Raw genomic sequence first — 24,461 nt, forward strand, 5'->3', positions numbered from 1 at the left:
AAGGTCGTTTACAAATGTGGCAAAGCATTAAGTTGGTTATGTATCTGTACCACTTGCATGGCACTTAAACACATCTTTATTAACCCTTGGAACAGGAGTTTGTGTGTTTCTGTTCCAACCCTTACAGGTCAGTTATGTTAATTATCTCCAAATGTCAGTACATCTACATAATTCACACGTTTGTGTACACAAAATATATGGGCAAGACCAGTTACAGAAGATTTACTTTTGCAGTCATGATGTGAATCAATCATAGCAAAAGTTTTATTTACAACATGGTGTTTGTCTTTGAGGCTGTGGTACCACAAAGGCTCGAGTCTCCTTTGACTGAGAAAAATGATTAAGAACATCTACAGTCCATCTTCAAAGTTCAGATAATAGATAATTTAGAAAAGAATACAAGTGCTTCTGGGTTCCACTGTACACGGGCTAGAGGCTCCATCAGTGAGCACAGCCAGACTGACCTCTGGGGAGCTCTTCAACCCAAACTTCAGTATTGGACTGTAATATTTTGGTCTGTAATGAGCTGTGGTTTAGGCTGTACAGTGGCCTGAAACAAGACCTTGAATTTCAGATATTTCACACCCTAATTGTTTCCCACTGAAATGTTGGGGTTCTTGCAAAGTTTGTTTCTGGTAGATCAAAGTGAGAATCCAGTCTGATTGCCATTTCTCTCTAAGACCAGTTTGAACATCTTTAGGCCCTAGAAGGTGGGCACAAGGTAGATTTGTCTTTACCATAAAAAAAACCTTAATTACAGAAAAAGCCACATTTCAATTACTCAGATCTAGCGATCAGCATTTGTCAGGTGAACAACTGCTATTTCTAACAAACAGGTTTTTTACCTCTCACTTCAGATGTACTGAAAAACTCCAATAAAGCACAAAGACCCCATACTTGTTACACAAAGCTCTGCTACATTACAAGAAAAGGAGCTCAATGACGAGTTCTTTATGAAATCGAATAGCTTCTCAGACATCGTGTTAGAGGCTACTGGTTACAGATTTCTGGTGGCCTAAAATTCACTGAACATGAAGTTGTGGTTCTCCACAGCTGAACACTGAGGTCATGGTATCATCCCAAATGATTGTGACTGTACTTTCAGCCAAGCACGTAACTTTAAGCAAAAGGCAGCGGATAAATAATGAAAAATAAATGTAATACTTTGCTATAGGGAGATGAGTGGGGAAAAATCACAATGGTTTCTTCCATTAGGATGTAACATGGTATATAAAATTAGTAACTTTGTCTATCTAAATTGTACAATAGTGATGTCCAGGAAAGTAAACAGTTCAAAACGTACAATAGTTCATGTCTATATTACACTACTAATTACATTCAAATAGTAAAAAGTCCAGAACAGTAAGCCAGCCATATCATTCTCCAGCTAAAAATACATGTTCAACATCCTTTTGCTGGTGTTTGGCTCCCTGCCAACAGCAATCCGTTGGGTCAGAAACGTCAGAGTTTTGGGATCAACTTTGAATGGGAAGGGGATGAAAAATGATCAGCCTATAAAATGCCTTGAAGTTAAATGTACTGCATCTGTTCGAGCATGAGCCTGTGAGTGACCAGTGGCACTTTAAAAACAGCTGATGGGAAACTAGGGGTCAGTTTCCCCAAACGTGGATTAAGTTGTACTGCTGATGGTGAATCAATATTGGAAATACATTTCAGTGTAGATTGAGTCTTATTCCAGGCCTGGGAAACGGGCCTATAGTGCATTAATGCGTTGTGGTGAAATCATCCTACCAAATAAAGCTATAATACAAAGAAGAGAAACCTCTTCACAGTTGGGTGTTCATGCTGATGTTTGAAATAGTAACAACTTTGTTAGGCCTGTGTGAAACTCCTGTAGAAATCAGGAGACAGTAATCTGAAGAGATACAGCTTCCCACACTGAATATTGAATAGCACTTTGCCCCATAGTACTTAAAAATGTCAATCTGATTAAAAAAAAAAAAAAAAAAACGGCATTAGGAATGTCTGTAACATGGCACAAAGTAACAGCAAAGTGATTCAGGGCTACATTCACAGTTTTGGTTTTGTGGTGGAGGGAAGGGACTCTGGACGCCGTGGCTAACACCAGTCTGCGATGTAGTCAAAGTCTGCAAACATGTCCTGCTCCTCGCGCCCGAGGGGGCGGGGCTCCCTGGGGGGGGTGAGCACCGGAGCCTCCGACGTGAATTCTTCGTCAAAGTTGCTGACGTCACCGCTGCCCTGGATGGTGGGCGTGAAGGGCGGCTTCACTTTCTTGGCCAGTAATGCGTTCCAGTCCACGTGCTGTAGGTGCAAGCGTTGGCAACGGTGAGAACGCAGGAGAACACGCAGCACTTGAGGACCAATCAGGCGCGGTTTCTACTCACTCGGAAGAACAGATGTTTCTTTACTTCTTCAGCGTCGCGCTCCCCTGCTCCCAGACGTCTCTCTGGGTTCCTCCGCAAGAGCTACGGGCAAAACAAACATTAATGTTGCGGCTACAAACTGCCGGAGTTCACTGTGTACAGTGTCCACTCACTAGTTACTTTGTTAGTTGCTCATGGGTGTATGGCTAGGAGGTAATGGGGAAGAGGGCCGTTTACGAACAGAAGGGGCTACTGTCTAATTTTACACTTATAAACGAGTCACAGTGGCCAATGGGTGTGTGGTTTTGAGAAGTTTCAGTGTTTTTTTTGCTGTTTGTTTTTGGGAGACTGACCCTCCTCATAATGGATATGGCCTCGGTTGAGAGGAACCTCGGGTAGCGGACTTCATCGTTGACGATGCTGTCGAACACCTCCTCTTCATCATCACCGGGGAAAGGAGACTGCAGGGATGGAGACTCACTCAGCTACAACGCTACACCAAACCATAGACATTTCAAATACACTCTCAGGCGTGGCAGGAGAGTGACTTCAATTAGTGATGTTTCACACCGTAGTGTGTACAGTGTGGCCTTATGTCCAGCCAGTCACGTAAATTAGTTCTTGCTAATCCACAAACGATCTAGTGCCATAAAGTCCTATTAAGTGTCGACACTGCGTGTAATTATGTAGTTTCTCAGCCACCGGTCCTACGTGGAGAAGAGAGCCGTAGCCTAAAGTCGCCGTGGCAACACTGACCTCACCAACCAGCATCTCGAAAATGAGCACGCCCAGCCCCCACCAGTCCACGGCACGCGTGTACGACGTCTCCGTGAGGACCTCGGGTGCCAGGAACTCCGGCGTACCGCAGAACGTGCTCGTTCTGTCCCGGAAACCCATCCCTGACCACACGGACACACGGCACTCAGACTCCAACGAGATGTGGAACATCAACAAGACTGAACGCTGTAGACGGGCAACGCCTGAACAGTTCGGTTTACCTTCTTTACAAAGACCAAAGTCAGCGATTTTAACGTAGCCCTCCGTGTCCAGTAATAAGTTATCCAGCTTCAAATCTCTGTAGGTTGGGATTTCATTTCAGTGAATGTCGTACACAAATTCACCTGCACTGAAGACTGCAGGCCCAAATCTTTATCAGTGTTTCATACCTGTACACAATCTTGTGTTCGTGTAAAAACTGTAACCCCATGACGACACAAGCAGCATAAAACCTGCCAGAAGAAAAAGTTATAATGAATGACTTGAGTCATGAATGAATGAGAATTCAACAGTGACCCTGTTGGTAACTGACCAGTGAAGAATGACGTAGGAGTGCAGTTAACAAATTGCGCCAATGTCGAAACGCTAAAGTCTGCGAAAACATGGGACGTAGCTGTAACTGTGACTCACGTGGCACGTGGCTCCGAGAAGACGTCAGCGTGTATGTGCATCATGAGGTCTCCCCCGGCGGCGTACTCCATCACGAAGCACACGTGCTCCTTGGTCTGGAAGCAGGCGAAGAGGTTCACCAGGAAGGGGTGTCGCACGCTGTTCACCGTCTCAAAGATCCGCTTCTCGCACATCAGACTGGGGTGGAGGAGAAAAGCCACGTGGCCATTAGGACCAGGAGCCGTTCAGTTGAGCAAGCACCAGAACAAACGGACCACGCACCTGTCGACCTCGTCCCGAGACACAATGTCTCCTTTCTTCAGGGCCTTGATCGCAAACATCTCACCCGTGTTGCTGTACTCGGCCAGTAAGACCTGTGGAACACGTAGTCGTCTTGGTGATGTGTTTCTAGCAGCACAAACAAACGAGACGGCTCTGAAGGTCCGATCAGACGTACCTTTCCGAAGTGGCCGCGGCCCAACACCGCGATACATTTGAAGTCTCTGAGGCTGAAGTGGAATTGCTCCTCCTCATCTTCGTCTTCCTCCTCTTCTACCTCTTCCCTGGAACTTTTATCCAAGGTGTAGATAAAACAGTGAATAAGAAGAAAGATCGTTTGGTAGGTTAAAGTAACTAAGGCATACTTGTTGATGTTCTTTGGCGTTTTTGGATTTTTTTGGATGAGGTTACGTTATATAATGCATAAAATGCCTCACTTTTAGGTGAACATATCGAAGTGAGGGAGAGAGAAAGAGACAGCGAGAAAAGAGGAGAGAATGAAATGTCCACATAGTTCACCTTATATTCGTGCTCTTTTGCACAGCTATAAGCTCCAACCCGGGCGGCTGGATCTCGTGCCCTGCAACGTCTTTGAGGTCAGATTTTCCCACCACGCTGTTCCTGTTGTTTAGGAAGCCAAACGTGCCCAGAGCGTCCTGCAGAGAGGAATATCCATTTACAGCAGCACTGTCACCGCCATCATCTGCCCCTAGCATTACATCAACTGTTTATACAAGATGGACACGGATGACTAATCTGCAGCGCGAGGCCCTCGGGCATTTCCTGGGCCTTCGGTGGGGCGGATGGGTATCGTGTTGGGGGTTTACTCCCCTGTGCAGGTAGGGGCTCGTGGGGCGGCGTGGGTCAGCATGACGTTACCTGGCCTTGTTCTTTGTGTGGGACCTTCTGTTCCGGGAGCGTCTCCCTCATGCTAAGCAGCGAGTAATGCTTCGCGCCAGGAGTGTGGTCCTTATCGAAGTTCAGCTTGGTCACTGTTGCATCACTATTTAAGAAATTCAATCTCCCATTAATAACGTAAACCACCACAGGAATTAAACAATGGATTTCAAGTTTGAATCACTCCAATCCCCACGCACATAATGTGTGTCATTGCTTAATATATAAACGTTATTTCTTATAGCATGGACCATTTTTGCCAGACTCGACTACTGCAATAACACCTTTCTGCTGCTTTAATCCCGTCTTTGGAAGCATCTTCAGCAGAACATGGCAGCTTCTCCCGCAGTATTCTCTTCACACTCCACTCACAGCGGCTCTCATGAAGGTTTTTGACCAAGATTCAGAACGCTGTCTCATCTTGCCAGAAAATCTTATATCACGTGTTCGCTGGGTCATACTGATTCTTTCTGGCAAACTCCAGAGGTGCTTTCTTTAGCAATATCTCCTTTCTAGCCACGCTCTCATTCAGGACAACAGCAGCACTCTTGAGATCATCTTCTTCAACCTCCACTCCCTCTCCCCACTGAACTGTAGCTCAGCGTGACAGCTCTGGCCTCTCTGTGGCTTCCCTCCCAAGTCTTGCTGGGACGCTGCCTTCTGAGGGACAGCCGTCTCTACCAGCCTGTGAGGGATATGATGCAATATGCAGCTTCCATTTCCTCACAGCTAATCCAGCAGTGCTCACTTGGCTATCCAAACATTTAGAGATTTTTTTTTCCTATCTTCCAATTTATTTCCAGTTTCCTTAAAAGGCTCTTTTGCGCTTCATTTTTCCTTCACATTTTTAACTCTTCACAGGTAGCGGTCTATTGTAAGACAACCTTCTACAATACAGCATGAATTTATGACCTTCTACTATACAGCATGGATTATTATGCAACTAGTATTTTTCAGATAGTCATTTTTACCACAGAATGCTTTTTGTAGAAAATCACACTTTCAATTAATTACATTAGGGCCCCCATTTCCAAACAGATTCCACAGCACAAAAAAAGCGTTTTTATAATCCAGACAAATCTGATCACTTCAGGAGGCAGAACACTTTTGCACTGTGCGGCTTGGAAGCAGCCATGTATTTGACTTCTTGTACACTTGCTGTGTCTTGTCATGACAAACCGTCCACCAAGACAAGTTCTCCACGGCAGATCATCTAAAACGCTCACCTGAGGCGACTGAGAGGCATGACATGAACCACACGAACCACCATGATTTATTTCCCATGTTTTACCTTTTACATAAAAAATTACAGATGTAACAACCAAAGCTGTTGTACTCGTAGTGTAAACAGTTCTGCTGAATGAATCTGAATGTTGAATTCAAATCCAAATACCAAAGTGACGAAGGAATAACCAGAGTGTTAAACGTGTTTGGGCCCGCCCTGCTACGCTAACGCACGGTGAGGGGGAAAAGCCCCTCAGAGACCATGACATGGTGCGTGTACCTGGCGAGAGTGGGCGAGCTGGGCTGGCTGCCCCGGCCCGGTTCGGCGGCCAGGTCCGACACCTGCTGGGGGCTGAAGGAGCTGCTGACGGAGGGGATGGCTCTCCGCACCAGCCGGCCCCACGTGGCGATGTTGATGTTCATCTGCGGGGCCCTCGGGAACGTCTTCCCTGAGGTCCACCAGAGCAATTAGCTGAGGCTTCTTTGGTGAAGTGTAAACATTGTACCGTTTAGGGTAAAATGCCTCATAATGTCAGGAAGTCAATTTACCTTGTTGCTTTGAAAAAATCTTCTTTTGTCTCTGGAGTTTGGTTCTTCTCTCAATGACAGGGTTGAAAAACGTAACCTGGGAAACACACAAGATGCTCTGGTAAAATGATGCAAAAGCAGCGCTCACGACTCATGGCCACAACTCTCTCGTTCTTCAGGTTTGAGGCAACAGTGTTGGAGGGTTTGATTATGACAAATACTCAATATGTACATATGGTTCTACATCAACTATTGGCGAGGGTCTAATTATCCCTCAGCTGCGTCTGTGGAGACGTGTGGGGGGGGGGGGCTGGACGCACGCTGGAGACGTGTGGGGGGGGGATGGGCTGGTGGAGACGCACCTCGGCAAACAGGGTTCCCTGGGGCTCCAGGTACAGACACATCCCATGACGCTGGTTGTCCAGGAAATCCTCCAGCCTCAAGAACTTCACAGCACAGAGAGAGCGCCAGTCTCTCCAGTACACAGCAATCTCCAGCTCCCGAGACTAGGGGGCAGGCACACACACACAGGCACACACACACACGTGTGACATGCTGAAATGTGCATATAACATATCTATGTGTATTTATGGCGTGAAGGAGACAGGTGCGGGGGGACAGGTGCGATGTGTATTTATGGCGTGAAGGAGACAGGTGTGGGGGGGACAGGTGCGATGTGTATTTGTGGCGTGACGAAGACAGGTGCGGGGGGGACAGGTGTGATGTGTATTTATGGCGTGACAGGTGTGATGTGTATGTATGGCGTGAAGGAGACAGGTGTGGGGGGGACAGGTGTGATGTGTAATTGTGGCGTGACGGAGACAGGTGCGGGGGGACAGGTGTGATGTGAATATATGGCGTGAAGGAGACAGGTGCGGGGGGACAGGTGTGATGTGTATTTATGGCGTGAAGGAGACAGGTGCGGGGGGACAGGTGTGATGTGAATATATGGCGTGAAGGAGACAGGTGCGGGGGGACAGGTGTGATGTGTATATATGGCGTGAAGGAGACAGGTGCGGGGGGACAGGTGTGATGTGTATGTATGGCGTGAAGGAGACAGGTGCGGGGGGACAGGTGTGATGTGTATTTATGGCGTGAAGGAGACAGGTGCGGGGGGACAGGTGTGATGTGTATATATGGCGTGAAGGAGACAGGTGCGGGGGGACAGGTGTGATGTGAATATATGGCGTGAAGGAGACAGGTGCGGGGGGACAGGTGTGATGTGTATTTATGGCGTGAAGGAGACAGGTGCGGGGGGACAGGTGTGATGTGTATATATGGCGTGAAGGAGACAGGTGCGGGGGGACAGGTGTGATGTGTATATATGGCGTGAAGGAGACAGGTGCGGGGGGACAGGTGTGATGTGTATTTATGGCGTGAAGGAGACAGGTGCGGGGGGACAGGTGTGATGTGTATATATGGCGTGAAGGAGACAGGTGCGGGGGGACAGGTGTGATGTGTGTGTATGGCGTGAAGGAGACAGGTGTGGGGGGGACAGGTGTGATGTGTATATATGGCGTGAAGGAGACAGGTGCGGGGGGACAGGTGTGATGTGTATGTATGGCGTGAAGGAGACAGGTGCGGGGGGACAGGTGTGATGTGTATGTATGGCGTGACGGAGACAGGTGTGATGTGTATGTATGGCGTGACGGAGACAGGTGTGATGTGTATGTATGGCGTGACGGAGACAGGTGTGATGTGTATGTATGGCGTGACGGAGACAGGTGTGATGTGTATGTATGGCGTGAAGGAGACAGGTGTGATGTGTATGTATGGCGTGACGGAGACAGGTGTGATGTGTATGTATGGCGTGACGGAGACAGGTGTGATGTGTATGTATGGCGTGAAGGAGACAGGTGCGGGGGGACAGGTGTGATGTGTATGTATGGCGTGACGGAGACAGGTGTGATGTGTATGTATGGCGTGACGGAGACAGGTGTGATGTGTATATATGGCGTGAAGGAAACAGGTGCGGGGGGACAGGTGTGATGTGTATGTATGGCGTGACGGACAGGTGCGGGGGGACAGGTGCGATGCTCTACCCTGTCCAGCTCTAGCGTGAACTTCTGGTCCCATGACTGGTTGCTGACAGGTTTCCAGCTGGTCTGTCCCACCACCGTGTTGTCCAGCTTCAGTACAGCGCTGATTTCATCTGGAGAGAAAGAAAGACACACAAGCATTTACATACAGGACAACAAGTATTTAGCCGAACCATCTTCTTAAGCCCATCTTAAATTATTTTGCAAAACACTAGCCCTACTCCTGGTGTAATTTGCTAATTCTAATGATATGCATCTGTAATAGTGTACTGATCACCCCCTAAACACGCAGCGGTAACGACCCAAAGTTTAACTGCAATGAACCAGTTTCCTCTCTTAAGTCCATCAAAATGTGTCCTGAAATCACATGAAAACATTCACCCAAAATCAATAAGCTGCTCTGCACACTAGCGCTGTTCAAACTAGAACAACAACCAGCCGCCCCCACCCCCACCCCCCGTGGAGTTTGTCCTGGAGGTCGAAGGTCACTGAACTGGACAGGTCGTCTGTTTTGGACAGACTGCGGCTGCTGGTTCCGCGGCTGCGGCTCCCTCGGCTCATGAAGGAGGAGCGGGTGTCGCTGGGGCTCCAGCCGGGCAGGGACAGCGCCGTGGCCTTGGAGCGGCCCGGCACGTTCTCCAGAAGGTCCTGGCAGCCCATCAGCCGCACGTCGAGCGTGCCTAGCGCAGGACGTAAACGATCAGGAACGGAGCAGGCCAGGATCCACAACGTCAAACATGTCCGTGTAAGCCAGAGGGCCAGCGCTGGCGTGTGGCCCGACAGGGTTCTACCTGTGAGGGCGGCGGGTTTGGCCACGGTGCTGTACTGGTTGTGGGGTGAGAGGAGGCTCTGGCGGGGGCTGAGGGCGGGCGAGGACATGAGGGCCAGCTCCTCCATGATGATGCCGCTCTTGGGGTGCTGCTTGGGGAGCTCACACAGCCTCTGCTCCAGGGAGTGCTTCAGTAAGTCCAGCTTCTGGCTGGACTCATTAAAGCGAGCTTGGGCCTAAACCACATCGCACACGCGCACACACACACACGCGCGCGCACACACACACACACACACACACACACACACACACACAATGATGATGATCTTCGAGTAAACTAGTACAAAATCTTGCTTAAGTGAAAGTGAAGAATGTGTTTTCAGTTTGACGAAGAACATGACCTGGGCATGAAACTAATAAATGTAGCTAGCTCAGTAGCGAACCGTGACCATTAAACCTCGACCCCCCCCCCCCCCCCCCCCCCCCCCCCCGAAAATAATTGTTTCCTTTCCTAATTGACTGCAATAAATAGAAACGCAATAAACAATAATATCTGCACTAGAGAACTTCTTAAGCAAAATAAGGTTCCAACAAAATAAGGTTCACAGCTCCGTGTTCCTCGGAAGCGGAATATGTAAACAACGCGCACGAGGACGTCAAAGGAATAAATCGAAACTAGCTAGCGGTGGTACGCTAACGACAGCTAGCGTCGCCACAGCGGAAGGAAATTATCATACAGTTAAGCCCGCCCACTAAGACGGAAGATATGATTGGTCAATTTTACTGTCATTTGAAACTGGTATTGTGCTGAATTATAACTGCCAGGCCCTCTGTAAACAAACAGCAGGCATCACAGTCCTGATAGGGGGAGACACAGACTCACAGGCTTCCACATAACCCCTCACCTTCCAACACAGATTGAATAGACACGGGTGAACAATTTATTTGCTTATATTTTTGTAATTGTTTAGATGTCGATTGTCAAACTGTAAATAGATAAAAAAATGTTTCTATAAATTATATATATTTATGTTTTAAGAATATTTTAGGCCCTCCGAGAGGGCGTAGAGGGCCTTGACGGTTCCCCACTGAGCTAGCTAAGCCCTTAATGTGTTGTCCCGAGTGGTGTCTCGGTGAGTGTTAGATCTTTTCTCAGAGCCATGGTATGTGCAGACTAAAGAGAGTGTGCGTGCGTGAGGGTTCCTCGGGAACCGTGCCTCTGAGTGGGTCTTCTTCTCCGCCAGCTTGCCTGAGCCCAGGAGCTTCATGACGTTCTTGGCGCCCTCGGCCACGGCGTGCTCGATGCGTGCGTGGTGACACAGTTCCTCCACCCGCAGGTCCAGGGGACTGATGATGGGCTTGGCTGCAACACCACAGCACTCACCATTACTCACCATTACTCACCATTAGCCCCTGCACCACTACACCCTGCAGACAGATCTACAGCGCACCCTGCGGGTCACTGTGGTCATTTCCCTTTAGCTTAGGCTCTGCACACCAGCAATGACACGGTGACCAGGAGCTCACAGCACAAAAACCTTCCAGAGAAGCAGGACGTGTCAGACAGAGGTTCTATCATCAGCTGTGCAAGCAAAGTGCTTCTGAATTAATAGGAGGAGGAACCAGTATATATATATATGAAAAAGTAGATGTTTAAATCAGATCATTCATTCCACGGGGCTCTAAAGTTCCAATAGTGTAGATCAGTTCTTTTACTTTGAATTACCTAATAATTTCCTAACACACACACACACACACACACACACACACACAGTCATATCTAAATATATAGAGCTCTAAATCCTGATCATTTGAAGGGTATGTGAACTATAAATAATGTGATGACAGATTCAGTATGTAATTCAGTATGTGGGTAGTTCACACTACTGCACGTGTGAACAGAGTTACCGATGACGTCGTTGTTGTCGAAGCTGAGCTCGTGATGCTGGCTGGCCTTCAGGATCTGCATGCGAATGAACTCGATCTTCATCTTACTGTCCTGAAGCATCTGCTGGGCAGTGGCCAGCAGCTTACGGTCCTGTGAAGATCAACCAGGACACGCCAGCACATTCAGACGGCGTGGAGCGCCAGTGACACACAACACTGCAGCAAACGCCCAACACAGCTGCTTCCAAAACCTCTGAACTGAACTGGGCCTGTGCTCAACACTATAAGCACAATCTGTGATTCATCAGGTTCATAACTCAGCTGGTAGCACCCGTTCTGTTCCTGGGAGACCCACGCAGGAAACACCCATGTGTGAACAGGCTGAGGATGACTAAACTAAACTCCGCCCATATTCCCAAGCCTGTTAGGGTGTGTGATGAAGACGACAGGCTTCCGTTTACCAGTTTACCAGGCTTCCGTTTACCAGTAGCTTCCTGGCTGACATCGTACTAATGCACGGGGGGTTAGGGGTCAGCTCAAGGCCACCTATTCTGCCAAAACCCCAAACTCCAATCTAAACTGAATATTCAAAATGTGTAGTTCGCAGAAAGGGTGTGCAATATGAAAAAAGTTCTATCCAATATACAAAACTATTTTAATGATCATATTTGGTTTCATGAAGATCGCAAGTTAGACCACACCCAGTTATACATTATAATTTTAAAGCAGAGTACATTAAATCAGTGTGAAAATGAACCAAAGAATGGGGGAAAAAAATCAAACAATTAAAACCAAATTTAAAAAAATGGTATGATGAGCTAAACTCAATCAGCTCTTTGTTACTAAGCAGTTTTAATCTGACAGTGATTCAATTGACTGACAATTTACAGACAGTTTACAGACTGTGTGACTGGCCTAAATCTCAGTGTTTTTATTTAACATTCAACTCCGTGTTCTAGAATTACTGACTAAAAGTGTGTCTGCTTTAATGCTAAGATAACATATCAGCATATTACTCACTTTCAAATTATTTCAATTTAATTACCGTATTTATTATGTCAATATCTTATTTAATCTCAACACTAATAGAATTTTATGAACTTTGAATATTTTATTAATTATACTTATTTTAAGTGTTATATAAGTGAAATGTAACAAATTAAATTTATAAGTGTTCTTTGTTCTCAAATATTTCCTTTTATTTCTTTAGTTTTACATCATTTTCATTTTGAACTATATTTTTATAAATTTATTTTGTTACATTTCTGTCGAAAACCTTCCCAAGATGATAGATCTCAGGATGTAATAAGTTTTGTCATTCTTCTGCGTCTTATGTGAAGCATGATGAATATGCCACTGTGCAAAAAGACAGTTATACTAATAAACCTGCCTTGCTTTCTGTCTAGTTTACAGTATGGGCTACGCCTACTAAATTTTAATAATTATGAAAGCAATGTCATAATGTTGTTATATGCAGAAATGCAAGTTTAATTATTAGGAAACAGCAAATCAGTGTGTACACAGCTGTGAGTTGGGGGCGTGATGTTGGGGGGGGGGCGTGATAGGGGGGTGTGATGTTGGGGGGGGGCGTGATGTTGGGGGGGCGCGATGTTTGGGGGGGGGGGGCGATGTTGGAACAGAGCTCTTCTGCAGCTGTCTGCAGGCACATGACATCATCAGGGAGGACCAATGGCACGTTACCTTTGAGGAACCATTTGAATACATCTGGATCATGTTTTCCGCCCCCTGTTTCACTTTGAGCTCGATATCGATCTGTTTCTTCAGGGCGGCCAGACGACTGCTGCCACATGTTCGAGCGTCACCATTGGGGGTGTCCGGGGTCAGAGGGCACTCTGGTGAAGCAACATGGCCGACAGTCACAAAATGAGCCAAACACATGAAAGAAAAGAGCAGGAGTAGATCTATACATCTGAGATGATGGTTTAGCTCATTACACCCAAGTTTTAGGTTGAAGACCCAAGACCTTACGTCTTGTGCACAAAGCAGTTAACATTATAGACAACGTGGAACCAATTTAAAAAATAAAAAAATACTACATTTATTTTTAAGTATGGAAAAAAAAAATACAAATCTTGTTTCGCAAAATACGTGGTAATTAGAGATTTAAAAACTGTTTTTCTCTATTGCCTCCAGGCAGATCAGGTTCGTATATTCGAGAAAGTAAAAACAAAAGAATCAACTAGAATATGAGTGCTGCCACACCAGTGGCAGATGAGCTCAGCGTTTCATGCCCAGACTGGAATTACACGCAAAGCCACGAACTGTTACGCATTCACACAGAGGAAACCTGTTCCACGTCTCCTTTTGGCACCAACAACACTCATTTCTCACAAAAGCAATTAAAGCAGCTCATTCAAGACTGTTTCTATTTCTCCACCTGTAATAAGCAAGGTGTCCGTTTAGAGCCAAAACAGAGAGAAAACATACAGTGATGTATCATCACAGGCCTAAATGTACATTAACTGGCCACAAATGGGCAATTTACTACACACACATCCAGCACCACAGTAGATTTACACTCTGATCACATGATTCCAGTGTGTGAAGAGTAAATGATCAGGGTAAACAGCTGTGACAATCACAGCACCCCAGACAGTGCGCTAGGTCACAGGACACCGGGAGTTATTAGCAGTTTGTGATCAACACGGCCTTGACGCCTTTCTAGCGGACGCAGTTTTGAAGTGGCAGCAGCTCTTCCCAGAACCACGGCAGTGGGAGAGTTTGTGGACAGGGTAAGCCTGGTCTGTAGACTTCCTCTATGCTGGGGAAGTCTGGGTGTGTAGACTAGCCCTGGGCCAGAGCAGTCTGGTAGTCCTGGGTTCAAGACTAGCCTTAGGCCTGGGTAGTCTGGGGTGTAGTCTGGGATCTGTTCTGCAGAGGCTGTCGCTGATGGATAACGTTTCACATTTGTTTTTGAGAAACCCTCTCAACTTCCTCTCCTGAGCGTACGGATGCGGAGGACTCGCTCTGTGATGCTGTGATTCTCAAGTGTGTGATTCATTTGAATAGTTCTTTTCACACGCCGTAGCTACTGAACACACTGCTGTGCGTATTGCAGCACAGTTTCCATGGGATAGCCTGTATACCATTCAGTGAAGCAGACCTCCAGAACTGAAATCCAGGGACACCAGAAGAGAGCAGAATGGGCAGACCTAGGACCGGGTGGCCTCAGAACCCAGAGATCACAGATCTGCTTAGGAAATTAATATTTGTGTCAGGACAGGGTTGTAAATGCAAAAGCCAAGATGTGGACATAATGAATGATGTACATTCAGCATTAGCCAACTAGGCAACAGAAACCAGCTAAACCAGTGGAAACACCGGACTGGGGGGGCATCAATACAGGACTGGGGGGGGGGGGGGGGGGGGGGGGGGGGCGACCAGCAAGCCAGGAATCTTCATCCTCTGCTGAATACCTGCCAATAATGAAATGCTCAGTAGCACTAAGAAGTCTGACAGCACGCAGTGACCCTGAGGCCAGCGAGGAGACGACCCCCCCCACACAGCAGGGAGGGTCCAGCCGCAGTGTGTGACTCCCCATGACATTCCTGTCCCACTGAATCACAGAACAGAATCCTCCCTCCCACAGTGTTGGGCCTCATGTACGCAGACACTCCCCAGTCTACCCGCGTGCACGGCCAGCATCCTCACAGGAGACCGCCAGTTACGCCAATGTGCAGACGACAACACGGTCGAAGAAACTGTGATTCCCATGTTTAAATAAAGATAACATCCATACACAAACTGCGTCCGACACCGCAGTGTTTCAGGAAATAAATGTAATGATATATGTGTAAACGTAGGAAACTGAGAGACACTGATTAATGATCAACATTAAATAAGTGTGTGAGTGAGCAGAAAACGTAGATGCAGTTTTACAAGAGTTGGCAGATTTGTTACACAGTTGCCTGACTGAGTTTACTGGTCAACAGCAGGATCTCATTTCCCTACATGCAACAGCAAAGAACATTAGTCAGACTGGACTTATAAAACCACTAAACAAACAGCCACTTAACCAGAGCATCATAGCCACACTTGTGTCTCTCAGATTAATAAAACACAAGTCCCTGGACATCATTTAAAACACGTCAGTATTTTTCACACTTTTCTCCACTAATACCACACTGACTCTACATGAATCTATAAAGTATCTTGGCTGACTCATGCTTGTGCCTTAGCAATTTTGTGTTTCAACCCTTCAACGTGACCAAAAAGATCTCATTAAATCTTGCTGTTTTCCAAAAAAGAACAGTAACTTATACCCCACTGTCTACTGAAGCAACCAAATATCTTACAGAACAAAGAAAACGTTTACCTAAGAGCACATCTTCTGGGTCCTTCACGACGATGTGGGCATTGAGTTCCTGCAGCTCCTGGTGCAGTTCCTCCACCTTCTTGCTGGACTTCTTCAGTATGTTGTCCACATAAGCGAGCCTCTTCTTATCTGTGGTGACCTTGCGCAGGTTCTCAGCTCCCTCCTTGATCTTCAGCTCCTTACGGATTTCACGCTTGATCTCCTCGCGGAGCTCATCCAGCTTCTGCTGCACCATGGTGTCTGAGAGGTCCAGGTTATGGCCGAAGCCCAGCCGCTCTGACACCATGTGGCCCCTCAGATCCCCCTGGAGAGAACATTATTTATGTTTGAAACTGAAATACTCTTAAAAGACAGATCTTAAGACTTGGACATGGCTGGAAGCTGTTTAAACCATTGTTTAAACCACAGATGCAGTTTAAACCCTTGCTTTGATTGTGACTAGTTATTTTCTTTATGCTTCTAAATGTCTAGTCTTGGCATTTACCGGGTTTTATGTCTCCATATGCCATTATGGCCAATGCCAAACCCACAAGCAAAGGCTACAACAAAGAATCAAAATACTAATGTTAGGTTACTACTCAAATAGGCGGCTGTTAGTTGTTGTGAATTGGTATCTTGTGCTTGTATTTGCACCCATTCTCTCTCTCATCATGATATGGATCAGTGTCTGATTCGCTGTGCTGATGAAGACAGTCAGTCCTCTTCCTCCTTCATACATGCTGCACCCCACCTAAACAGACCAGTAATTACAACCTTTTCATTGTACAATAGGAGCCTGTGTGTAAACTGACACTATATGTTATCACTGTAAGCTCTATACTCACTGGCCACTTCATTGGGAACCCTTACATATGAATGAATGTTCAATATACATTATACTGCCAAGTGTATTCGCTCACCCATTCAAATGATCAGAATCAGGTGTTCCAATCACTTTCATGGCCACAAGTGTATAAAATTAAGCACTTAATATATTCCAGTCAACTGTCAGTTGTATTGTAAGAAAATGGAAGAGTTTGGGAATGACAGTAACTCAGCCACGTAGTGGTAGCCACGTAAACTTCATGTGGCCTTCAGATTAGCTCAAGAACAGTGTGCAGAGAGCTTCATGGAATGGGTTTACATTGTTGAGCAGCTGCATCCAAGCCATACATCACCAAGTGCAATGCAAAGCGTCAGATGCAGTGGTGTAAAGCACGTCGCCACTGGACTCTAGAGCAATGGAGGTGTGTTCTCTGGAGTGACGAATCGCGCTTCTCCATCTAGCAGTCTGATGGATGAGTCTGGGTTTGGTGGTTGCCAGCGGCTGAAGACTAAATCAGATTCTATTCGTGTCAGCCAGTCTTAAGAACCTGAGGGTGGGCACAGAGCTACCACAGCAAGACAAACTAAGGAGTTGGGCTCTTCACCAGCTCACCTGGTAGAGCAGGTAGGGCAAGGTATAAACACCACCAAGGCCATGGGTTCGATTCCCAAAAAGCACACACCCTATTGTACTGAAAAACGCACGCAAACCGCTCTCAATAAGAGCGTCTGCTGAAAATGTTACGGGAAAATGTTGCTTGGTTAGATATAATTCAGTTTCTGCTGCAACATGCAGATGGTAGGGACAAAATAATAAAATGAATGTAATAAAGTGTAATTCATCAACACAAATCTGCCTTACGTCAACGGTTACATCACTCGGTTATTAAAACTAACTGCTTAATATTTTGCTTAATACTGATTAATATTGTCTTTGTGCCCCTTGTGCTGCTGAAACAGCTCTGACTCGTGAGGCACGGACTCCATTAGACATCTGAAGGTGTTGTGTGGTATCTGGGATAAAGACATCTGCAGCAGATCTCTTCAGTGGTATAAGTTGCAAGGTGGGGCTTCCATGGATCAGACTGGTTTTTCCAGCACATCCAACAGATGCTTGATCATATAGAGATCTGGGGAATTCAGAGGCAGTGTCAACACATTGATCAACACTAGGGCTGCCACAAACGATTATTTTAATAGTCGACTAATCACCGATTAATTTTTACGATTAGTCGACTAGTCGGATTGTACGTTAATTGAATATAAAACATACAGCTTATCACACTAGAATGCAACTGCTATTATATAACCATCATTAGATTTCAGCTATAACTAAAAATAAAAACAATTAAGATCATAGTTCATTAAACCTTTAATGAAATATGCAGCTTGTTGCAACAAACAATGATTAAAATAAGGATAAGGCACTGCCTTAAAAAACACAAAAATAAATAGGCCTATATAAATAAATAGGAATTTTTTTTTAGGTTTTTCTTTCTTTCATTAGTCTCTGGCATCAAACTTCGCTACATTTAAATCAAATTAGGTAGGGACCTGAAACTAAAAAGTTATTCACAAAAATAAAGTTTTGGTCTCACTGACGTTACAGAAAATACACGAATGCGTGCTAAGGCTAATTAAACAAATCGCCATCACTAATGTTAACTTTTACAGTTACCACGATAAGCAGGGTTGCCAACTCTCACGCATTGAGAGTAAGAGACACGCATTTGACCGTCTTCACACGCTCACACACCACACATCCGATATCTCACGCCGAAAAAAAAGTTGCCAACCCTGCGATAAGTAAGTACTAAGTTAACGCTCTGTTTATGGTAACTTTAGCAGCTAACGAGCAATTTAGATTACAGAGATGACGGTCCCTATTCATCGTTGTCACATGTAGCCACAACATGCTTCAGGTACGTGGTTGTGCTGCCGTGGAAGGCAAGTTCTGCCTTGCAGATATTGCACGCGTTTCGGAACCCGACTACGGAAAATGATCCGGCACTTTTGAGTTCCGTTGCCGGGTAGCCACGATACCAGAGCCTGTCTGTATAACGTCCTGGGATGTCGTCAACAGTCTACCCCGGTTTCCACTAAACTGCGCATGTGCGTCAAGGACAGAAACGCAGACGCAGCAATGGAAACTGTCGCAGCAGTTTGGAGAGGAAAAAAAACGACGCATCGACTAATAAATTAGTCGTCGACTATTTTAGTAGTCGACATAGTCGTGACTAGTCGACTAATCATGGCAGCCCTAATCAACACAATCATAATGATCATCCTGATCAATATCCGGCCACCGATTAGGGAACACCATTGGTATAACGTCATTTTCCTGGACTGCAACAATGCTTAGGTTGCTGGCATGTGTAACAGTGACATCTACATGCATGCCAGGACACACGGTTTCCCAGAAGAAAGTGAAAGGTGACGAGGAAAAACTCCCTAGAGCATGAGGAAGAAACCTTGAGAAGAACAGAGACCCTTGGACCTTCTCAAATCCATTTAGATTCTTACATCAACTTCAAAATAACTGTTCACTAGACTGTTCACCAACGTATTCCACGGTGATGAGATAATCAGTGTTTTTCTCTTCACCTGCCAGTGATTCCACTGTTATGGTTGATCAGCGTACGCTGCTGGAGATGCTGGTGTTAGGGTTATGATCTAAAGATCTCCATCTAATAGAGCAACTTTGGGAAGTGATGGAAGAAAGGATGGACACCACGAATATACAACCGACAAATCCGCAGCAAATATTCGATACAACAGAGTTAACGTGAGAGTTAACGTGAGAGTTAACGTGAGAGTTAACGTGAGCCACAGTCTCAGGAAGGAAAGAACACTGTGTGGAAGCAAAACGTGAGGCAGTTCTGGGGGTGAACGAGGTTCCTACACAGTATTAGCATGGTGATCTTAGTAAAGTGACTGATGAGTATATAATCGGAGTGTATTCTGAGGCCAGCTCAGAAGAGGAAAGGAGTGAGTGAGCCCTCCGTGTTTATGTTTACAGAGTAAGTTTTGTTGCATTTATTTCTTACTGACAGATCATTTAGCAATTAATTTTGCAGTGTTTATGATAGTGGTTGTTCCACTAAAAGACTTAAGAAAACAATTGTTGGCTAGTTTCTTCTCTACTGTCTTCTTGCTTGGTGTGGTGGTGAGACACAAGGGATTTGGAAGAGACAATGTAAATTTTACAATGTGGCCTTCCAAGACGGGTAGTAGTGGGATTAAATTAAGGATGGGCAGTAACAGGGTTAACCACGCATGGATTATGAGAATGACAAACAAAGCTCGAGTACAGTAATTTGCTAAAAATATTTTTATAAAAACATCACCTTGCAAACATCACCAGCAAAATGCATTAAAGCATGAAATGTGATCTCACTGACATTCAACTCTTCGACAGCTAAATGGCAACATCCACGCCCCCTATGACCATCACATCACACACTCCTCTACTTCTGGATTTTTGTGCATATTTTTTCTTTTCTTTGTTCATCTTCTTTCTTCATTCCATTATGTTGTTTTTCAATTTGTCAGCTACATATATTAGTTCATAATGTTGTATTTTTCCCCAAGTATTCTGTCCCATAAAGAGCTCTCTGAAGTTCACGCAGACATACAAAATCATCGCCATCTCCAGGTGCAACAAACATGTCTTCATTGGTATAGTATACTATAGTATTATATGGTAAGCCCATTTAATGTGAAACCATTTTTCTTAAATTTGATATTTATTTATTTATCCCTTCTTACAACTGTGTGCAGATAAAGATGTGCACCTAGGTGTTCAGTTGTGTCTGAATTAGTCTTTCCAATCAGATGCTCAAATCAACCAGCTTAGAGCAGAAAGAAAGATATAAAAAGAGAGAAATTTGAGATAGACATTTGAATGAGACATTTGAATGACTAACTTCTTAACATGCTTTTCTTTTCTATTTCTTGTTCTTTCTTTCCCTCAAACCTGTTTTATAACATTATCTTCCTCCCTGTCTATATTGTTTGCCGAGAACAGCTCAAGCAGTTCTTTTAACGTTCATGTCAGAGTGTCTTTACCTTCTAGATTAAGAAAAACACATGCAGTAAGGGCTATCACATGCAGTAAGGGCTATCACATGCAGTAAGGGCTATCACATGCAGTAAGGGCTATCACATGCAGTAAGGGCTATCACATGCAGTAAGGGCTATCCCCTCTTTAGCCCGTGTGAGATGGCCCTTCCTGGGACATCACAGTCACCTGCAGCAAGATGAGTCAGCGGCTTACGGGCTTACCTTCCTAGTACTTTATTATCTTTCGCTCTGTCACACGTACACAAAATGCACATACACCCACGCACATGAAGATCAGACAACTGGACAGGGAAGTATAATTCTGCAGGATGGAGGCAACCGCAAGAAAGACAGCGACACAACCAACACAAACAACAGGCTGTTGCTCTGGGTTAAAGGGACAGAACAGCACAAAGCTGTTTTCTCCCTGTAAACCATGAGGAGCAGAGGGGGGTGAATATGAAACTAAGGCAATGATCATCGGGTAACAGAAGATCAGATTCTCAAATACATATTCTTATGCCTAAAATGATTTCCAAGTGATTTCACCCAAGTGCCAGATTTCTGGAGTCTTTGATGGTGTCAAACTGTTTTTAATTGTGATATGTAATGTTGGGTTGTAAGTCAGTTTTATGTTTTTGTTACAGTCAAATGTTGCTTGTGTATTTGTAGTTTTCCCATATTCTGTTCTCTAAAGTTTTGTTGTGCTTAAATTAAAACACACACACACACACACACACACACACACACACACACACACACACACACACACACACACACCTCTTATCATAGATGCTGATAAAGAACAGAACAGTCCCTAATATTGCAGATAATGGAGTTCAGACACTTATCTTTGGAGTAAAAAGAAATATCTCTGATACTTCACTGATACCAGAGGGTGTCATTCACACTAAGCAAACATTTAGTCCACTACTGTTGAGTTCCAAACAAAGCTGAGCATCTTTAGATAACAAGACAAATGAAGTCTGTCGGCAGCGTTTGAGGTCATTGAAGTAATTCAGCTCTGATAAACTATTGCATGAAGTGCATCTGTATTCACATATGTGAGTGTAGCAAATCCTAATCCCACCACAAAGCAATGTGTTCTCAAGGATGTGTTACACAAACTAGAAATAATTAATGAAGTTAAAGATCTCGCCATCAATTGCATTTGGATAGTGAGTTTAATCTAGTAAATATTGCTCTGATATTTCAAAGTATGATCACAGATCTCCATTTTCAACATTGAAATCCAGGTTTCCCAAAAGCATGGTAGTGTTAAGATCATCCTAAATCTGAGAGGTGGTTCAGTATGATACTGTATCCACCATTGAAGGATTAGACTACTTTTGTGTTACGAGGTTTTTAAAAGGCCTGCCCGAATACAGCGCTATCTGCAAGACATCTTTAATTATTAATCAATTAAATATTGTATTCATAATATTTATATATTCATAAACATTAAACATCAACTTTTAAAATAGGTATGGAATAATACAATCTGTTTTTGATATCAGAATAATTTTAAACAGGAGAAACGTTAGCCTTTAACACATTTTTGGTTAAAACTTTAAAACAAAAAGCAGAAACACCAAGGAATATTTAATTATTTACACGCAAGTTTAAAAAGAAGAACGTGTGTTAATGTCTCTGAAGGGAATTATCGCCTTCGTCGGAAAAACTCTAAAGTTTGAAGTTGTCCAGAAACGAGTGAGCGGTGTTGAAACGGGAGCGGGTCGTGTGTGTTTGACGGTACCGGACCGTGAGGCTCCACCGGCGGGACCGCGACGTCCTCACTTACCGTCTCCCGTGTTTACAACTCCGCGCTTTGACTTTCCAACGGGACACAAACGTCCCCACAAACGGCCCGTGTGCGGTGCATAAAACGGACCGTGTGTAACGGACCGAAACCGTGTGAGTAGCACGACCACGTATAGAGAAAAACACCCGGTCAAATAAACTTACTGTCAACAGTTTCAGGCCACAGTCCCCGTTTCCCATGTAATAATCACCCGTTTGGAAAGTGGGAGTTTTATAACGAAGTTTCGGCGGGTGAGAGTTCTTCATGTAGACAGCAGTGTGTGTCCCTGGACGTGTTTGGAGTGTGTAAATTATACCGTGGTGCCGAGAAGAGGACACACACACACACTCCATAAACGGATTTAGACCGAAATGTTCAAGTTTTCCTACCTGCATGGGATCGGCGGCCATCTTGGCTCTCAACTTTGAATCAAACTCTGCGAGGAGGGAAAACGAGCTGCTGTTCGGCTCAAGCTGCAAACCCTGGGCCTGGGTTCGCTAACGGAACCACCGGGACGGCACAATATCCGGAGGGTCCCATGACGAGACCGTGAAACCGTCCTCCAGCGAGTGGAGCGCAGCGCGAGTGAGCAGTGAGCCCTGTCCCGGAGATGTGGGGGGGGGAGGCGGGGTGCGGGACGCCCCGAGTGCGACTCACTCTTCCACTCACACGGAGCCTCATCCACATCATGTGATCTGTGTGTTTTCAACGCAGGCACGAAGCTCTCGCACACCGTGGTGGATGTGCTGCGTGAGGGGAACACCACTCATGTTCCACCACAGGATCGACTAGGCGGTGCAGATTTGTCCTGGAGACGCGTGTCTCACACTCCTGGTGGGACAAACACGATGTCCTGCACAGCTACACCACACTGAAGCCCTCAGTGATGGGCGCTGCTTGGAGGTCGTGGTCAGATCATCCATATGAAAGTGATGAAAGTGTGCACGGTAGATTAGAGGGATGTTGGTCTGTATGAAAGTCTCAGCACCGTGTCTATTTTAGTAGTGGATTCATTGAACTAAAATACCGTTCAAGAGAAATAGATTTGGTGTGGCTGTCGATACACAATTGTTGAGATGAAACCTTTATGAAATTCTGGTAAGAGTTTGTAAAATTATTATTGTTGTTGAAATCATTTAAATTAAAGTAACGGTGTTAATTTTACAATACCATTGCAGTACAGTATCATGCAGCGGGTACCTGGTGATATGTCTGGTCTGTGTGGGCTATAATGTGTGATGATGATGGTGGTGGTGAATGTTCTTGGATGGTCCATCTGGTTTGTGTTCCTTGCTCTGACACGCGTGATTCTTGAAGAGTTTAACAGCTAATTAGACGAAATCATGAGTGCTGGGGTGAAAGATGTTTGGTGTAGTGTTGCACCTACAGGACTGGATTCGGACTTTTTTTTCAAATCACTAAGTGATGGTTCCACGTGTTACAGCAGAGAAGAAGTATTCAGACTTTTCCCTCCACAGGCCCACTTTACAGTTTTTTAAAGTTTTTTTGAGAGCACGTGTTATGTATAAAAAAATGAAGTCAAATAATCAATTTTGTCCAGAAATTTTATTGTCCATTATAACACAATTCAATTTTATAGCTTCTTGTCTTCTGCACATTCTCTTTGTTAACATCAGTAGCTGCACAGAATTCACATTGTGGCCTTACTTCCTAACACAAACCCATATCTTAAATAATCTCAATCAAATGTCCTATTTTATGTGTTTTGTCTTAATTGCTCTAATATTGTTGGTTCTGTGAACAATGTTTACCTGTTGCCAGTTGCCAACGCATAACACAAATATCACACGTGAAACTATTTTCACTTGGGTATTTATTGATATAAAAATAAATTAAACCAAGATTACTAAATGACATTATGGAAAAATAAGAAAACAGAAATGAAGTCAGTTTTATCATCAAATGCCGTTAAAAAATAGGCTATTCAAATATATATATTTTCAAATTAAATTCTCACCTCTCACCCATGCACTTCAGTCGCACACCACTAGGGTGCGCCCCACGGTCTGAACCATGAACCTTGAAGGCCTACAAATTGTGTAATGTTCAAACACCTCTGCAGTAGGGGAGTTGTCTCACTCAC

At 45.0% G+C, this 24,461-nt stretch overlaps 1 protein-coding gene and 1 long non-coding RNA gene across 3 annotated transcripts; one reads left to right on the plus strand and one right to left on the minus strand.

The window, feature by feature from the left end:
- Nucleotides 1–207: 207 nt before the first annotated feature.
- pkn2a (protein kinase N2a) lies at nucleotides 208–22,886 on the minus strand. 2 transcript variants are annotated; one of them, XM_076977426.1, is made up of 22 exons: nucleotides 22,747–22,886; nucleotides 15,691–15,994; nucleotides 13,056–13,207; nucleotides 11,376–11,505; nucleotides 10,685–10,830; nucleotides 9,490–9,703; nucleotides 9,193–9,378; nucleotides 8,702–8,811; nucleotides 7,022–7,165; nucleotides 6,681–6,756; nucleotides 6,412–6,580; nucleotides 4,890–5,013; nucleotides 4,530–4,666; nucleotides 4,189–4,300; nucleotides 4,014–4,105; nucleotides 3,753–3,929; nucleotides 3,512–3,574; nucleotides 3,344–3,420; nucleotides 3,102–3,244; nucleotides 2,699–2,806; nucleotides 2,367–2,447; nucleotides 208–2,283 (listed from the first exon to the last, which is right to left on the minus strand). In XM_076977426.1, exons 1-22 carry the CDS (start codon nucleotides 22,765–22,767, stop codon nucleotides 2,080–2,082), a joined length of 2,970 nt encoding a protein of 989 aa, XP_076833541.1. In that variant the 5' UTR covers nucleotides 22,768–22,886; the 3' UTR covers nucleotides 208–2,079. The 2 variants fall into 2 exon arrangements, with proteins under 2 accessions (XP_076833541.1, XP_076833540.1); XM_076977425.1 differs by lacking the exon at nucleotides 22,747–22,886 and adding an exon at nucleotides 22,522–22,676.
- LOC143478469 (uncharacterized) lies at nucleotides 22,803–24,281 on the plus strand. Its single transcript, XR_013121754.1, has 2 exons — nucleotides 22,803–22,942; nucleotides 23,072–24,281. It is a non-coding gene; the product is annotated as an uncharacterized LOC143478469 (long non-coding RNA).
- Nucleotides 24,282–24,461: the final 180 nt, after the last annotated feature.

This window comes from Brachyhypopomus gauderio, chromosome 16, assembly GCF_052324685.1.
Source record: "Brachyhypopomus gauderio isolate BG-103 chromosome 16, BGAUD_0.2, whole genome shotgun sequence".
Classification (NCBI taxonomy): Eukaryota; Metazoa; Chordata; class Actinopteri; order Gymnotiformes; family Hypopomidae; genus Brachyhypopomus; species Brachyhypopomus gauderio.

Coding starts and splice junctions, on each gene's coding strand:
- pkn2a (XM_076977425.1), bottom strand. CDS start 22,623: ATGAAGAACTCTCACCCGCCGAAACTTCGTTATAAAACTCCCACTTTC. Junction 4,667..4,889: donor CACACAAAGAACAAGGCCAG/GTAACGTCATGC, acceptor TCCTCTCTGCAG/GACGCTCTGGGCACGTTTGG. Junction 2,448..2,698: donor CCATATCCATTATGAGGAGG/GTCAGTCTCCCA, acceptor TTTTGCCCGTAG/CTCTTGCGGAGGAACCCAGA.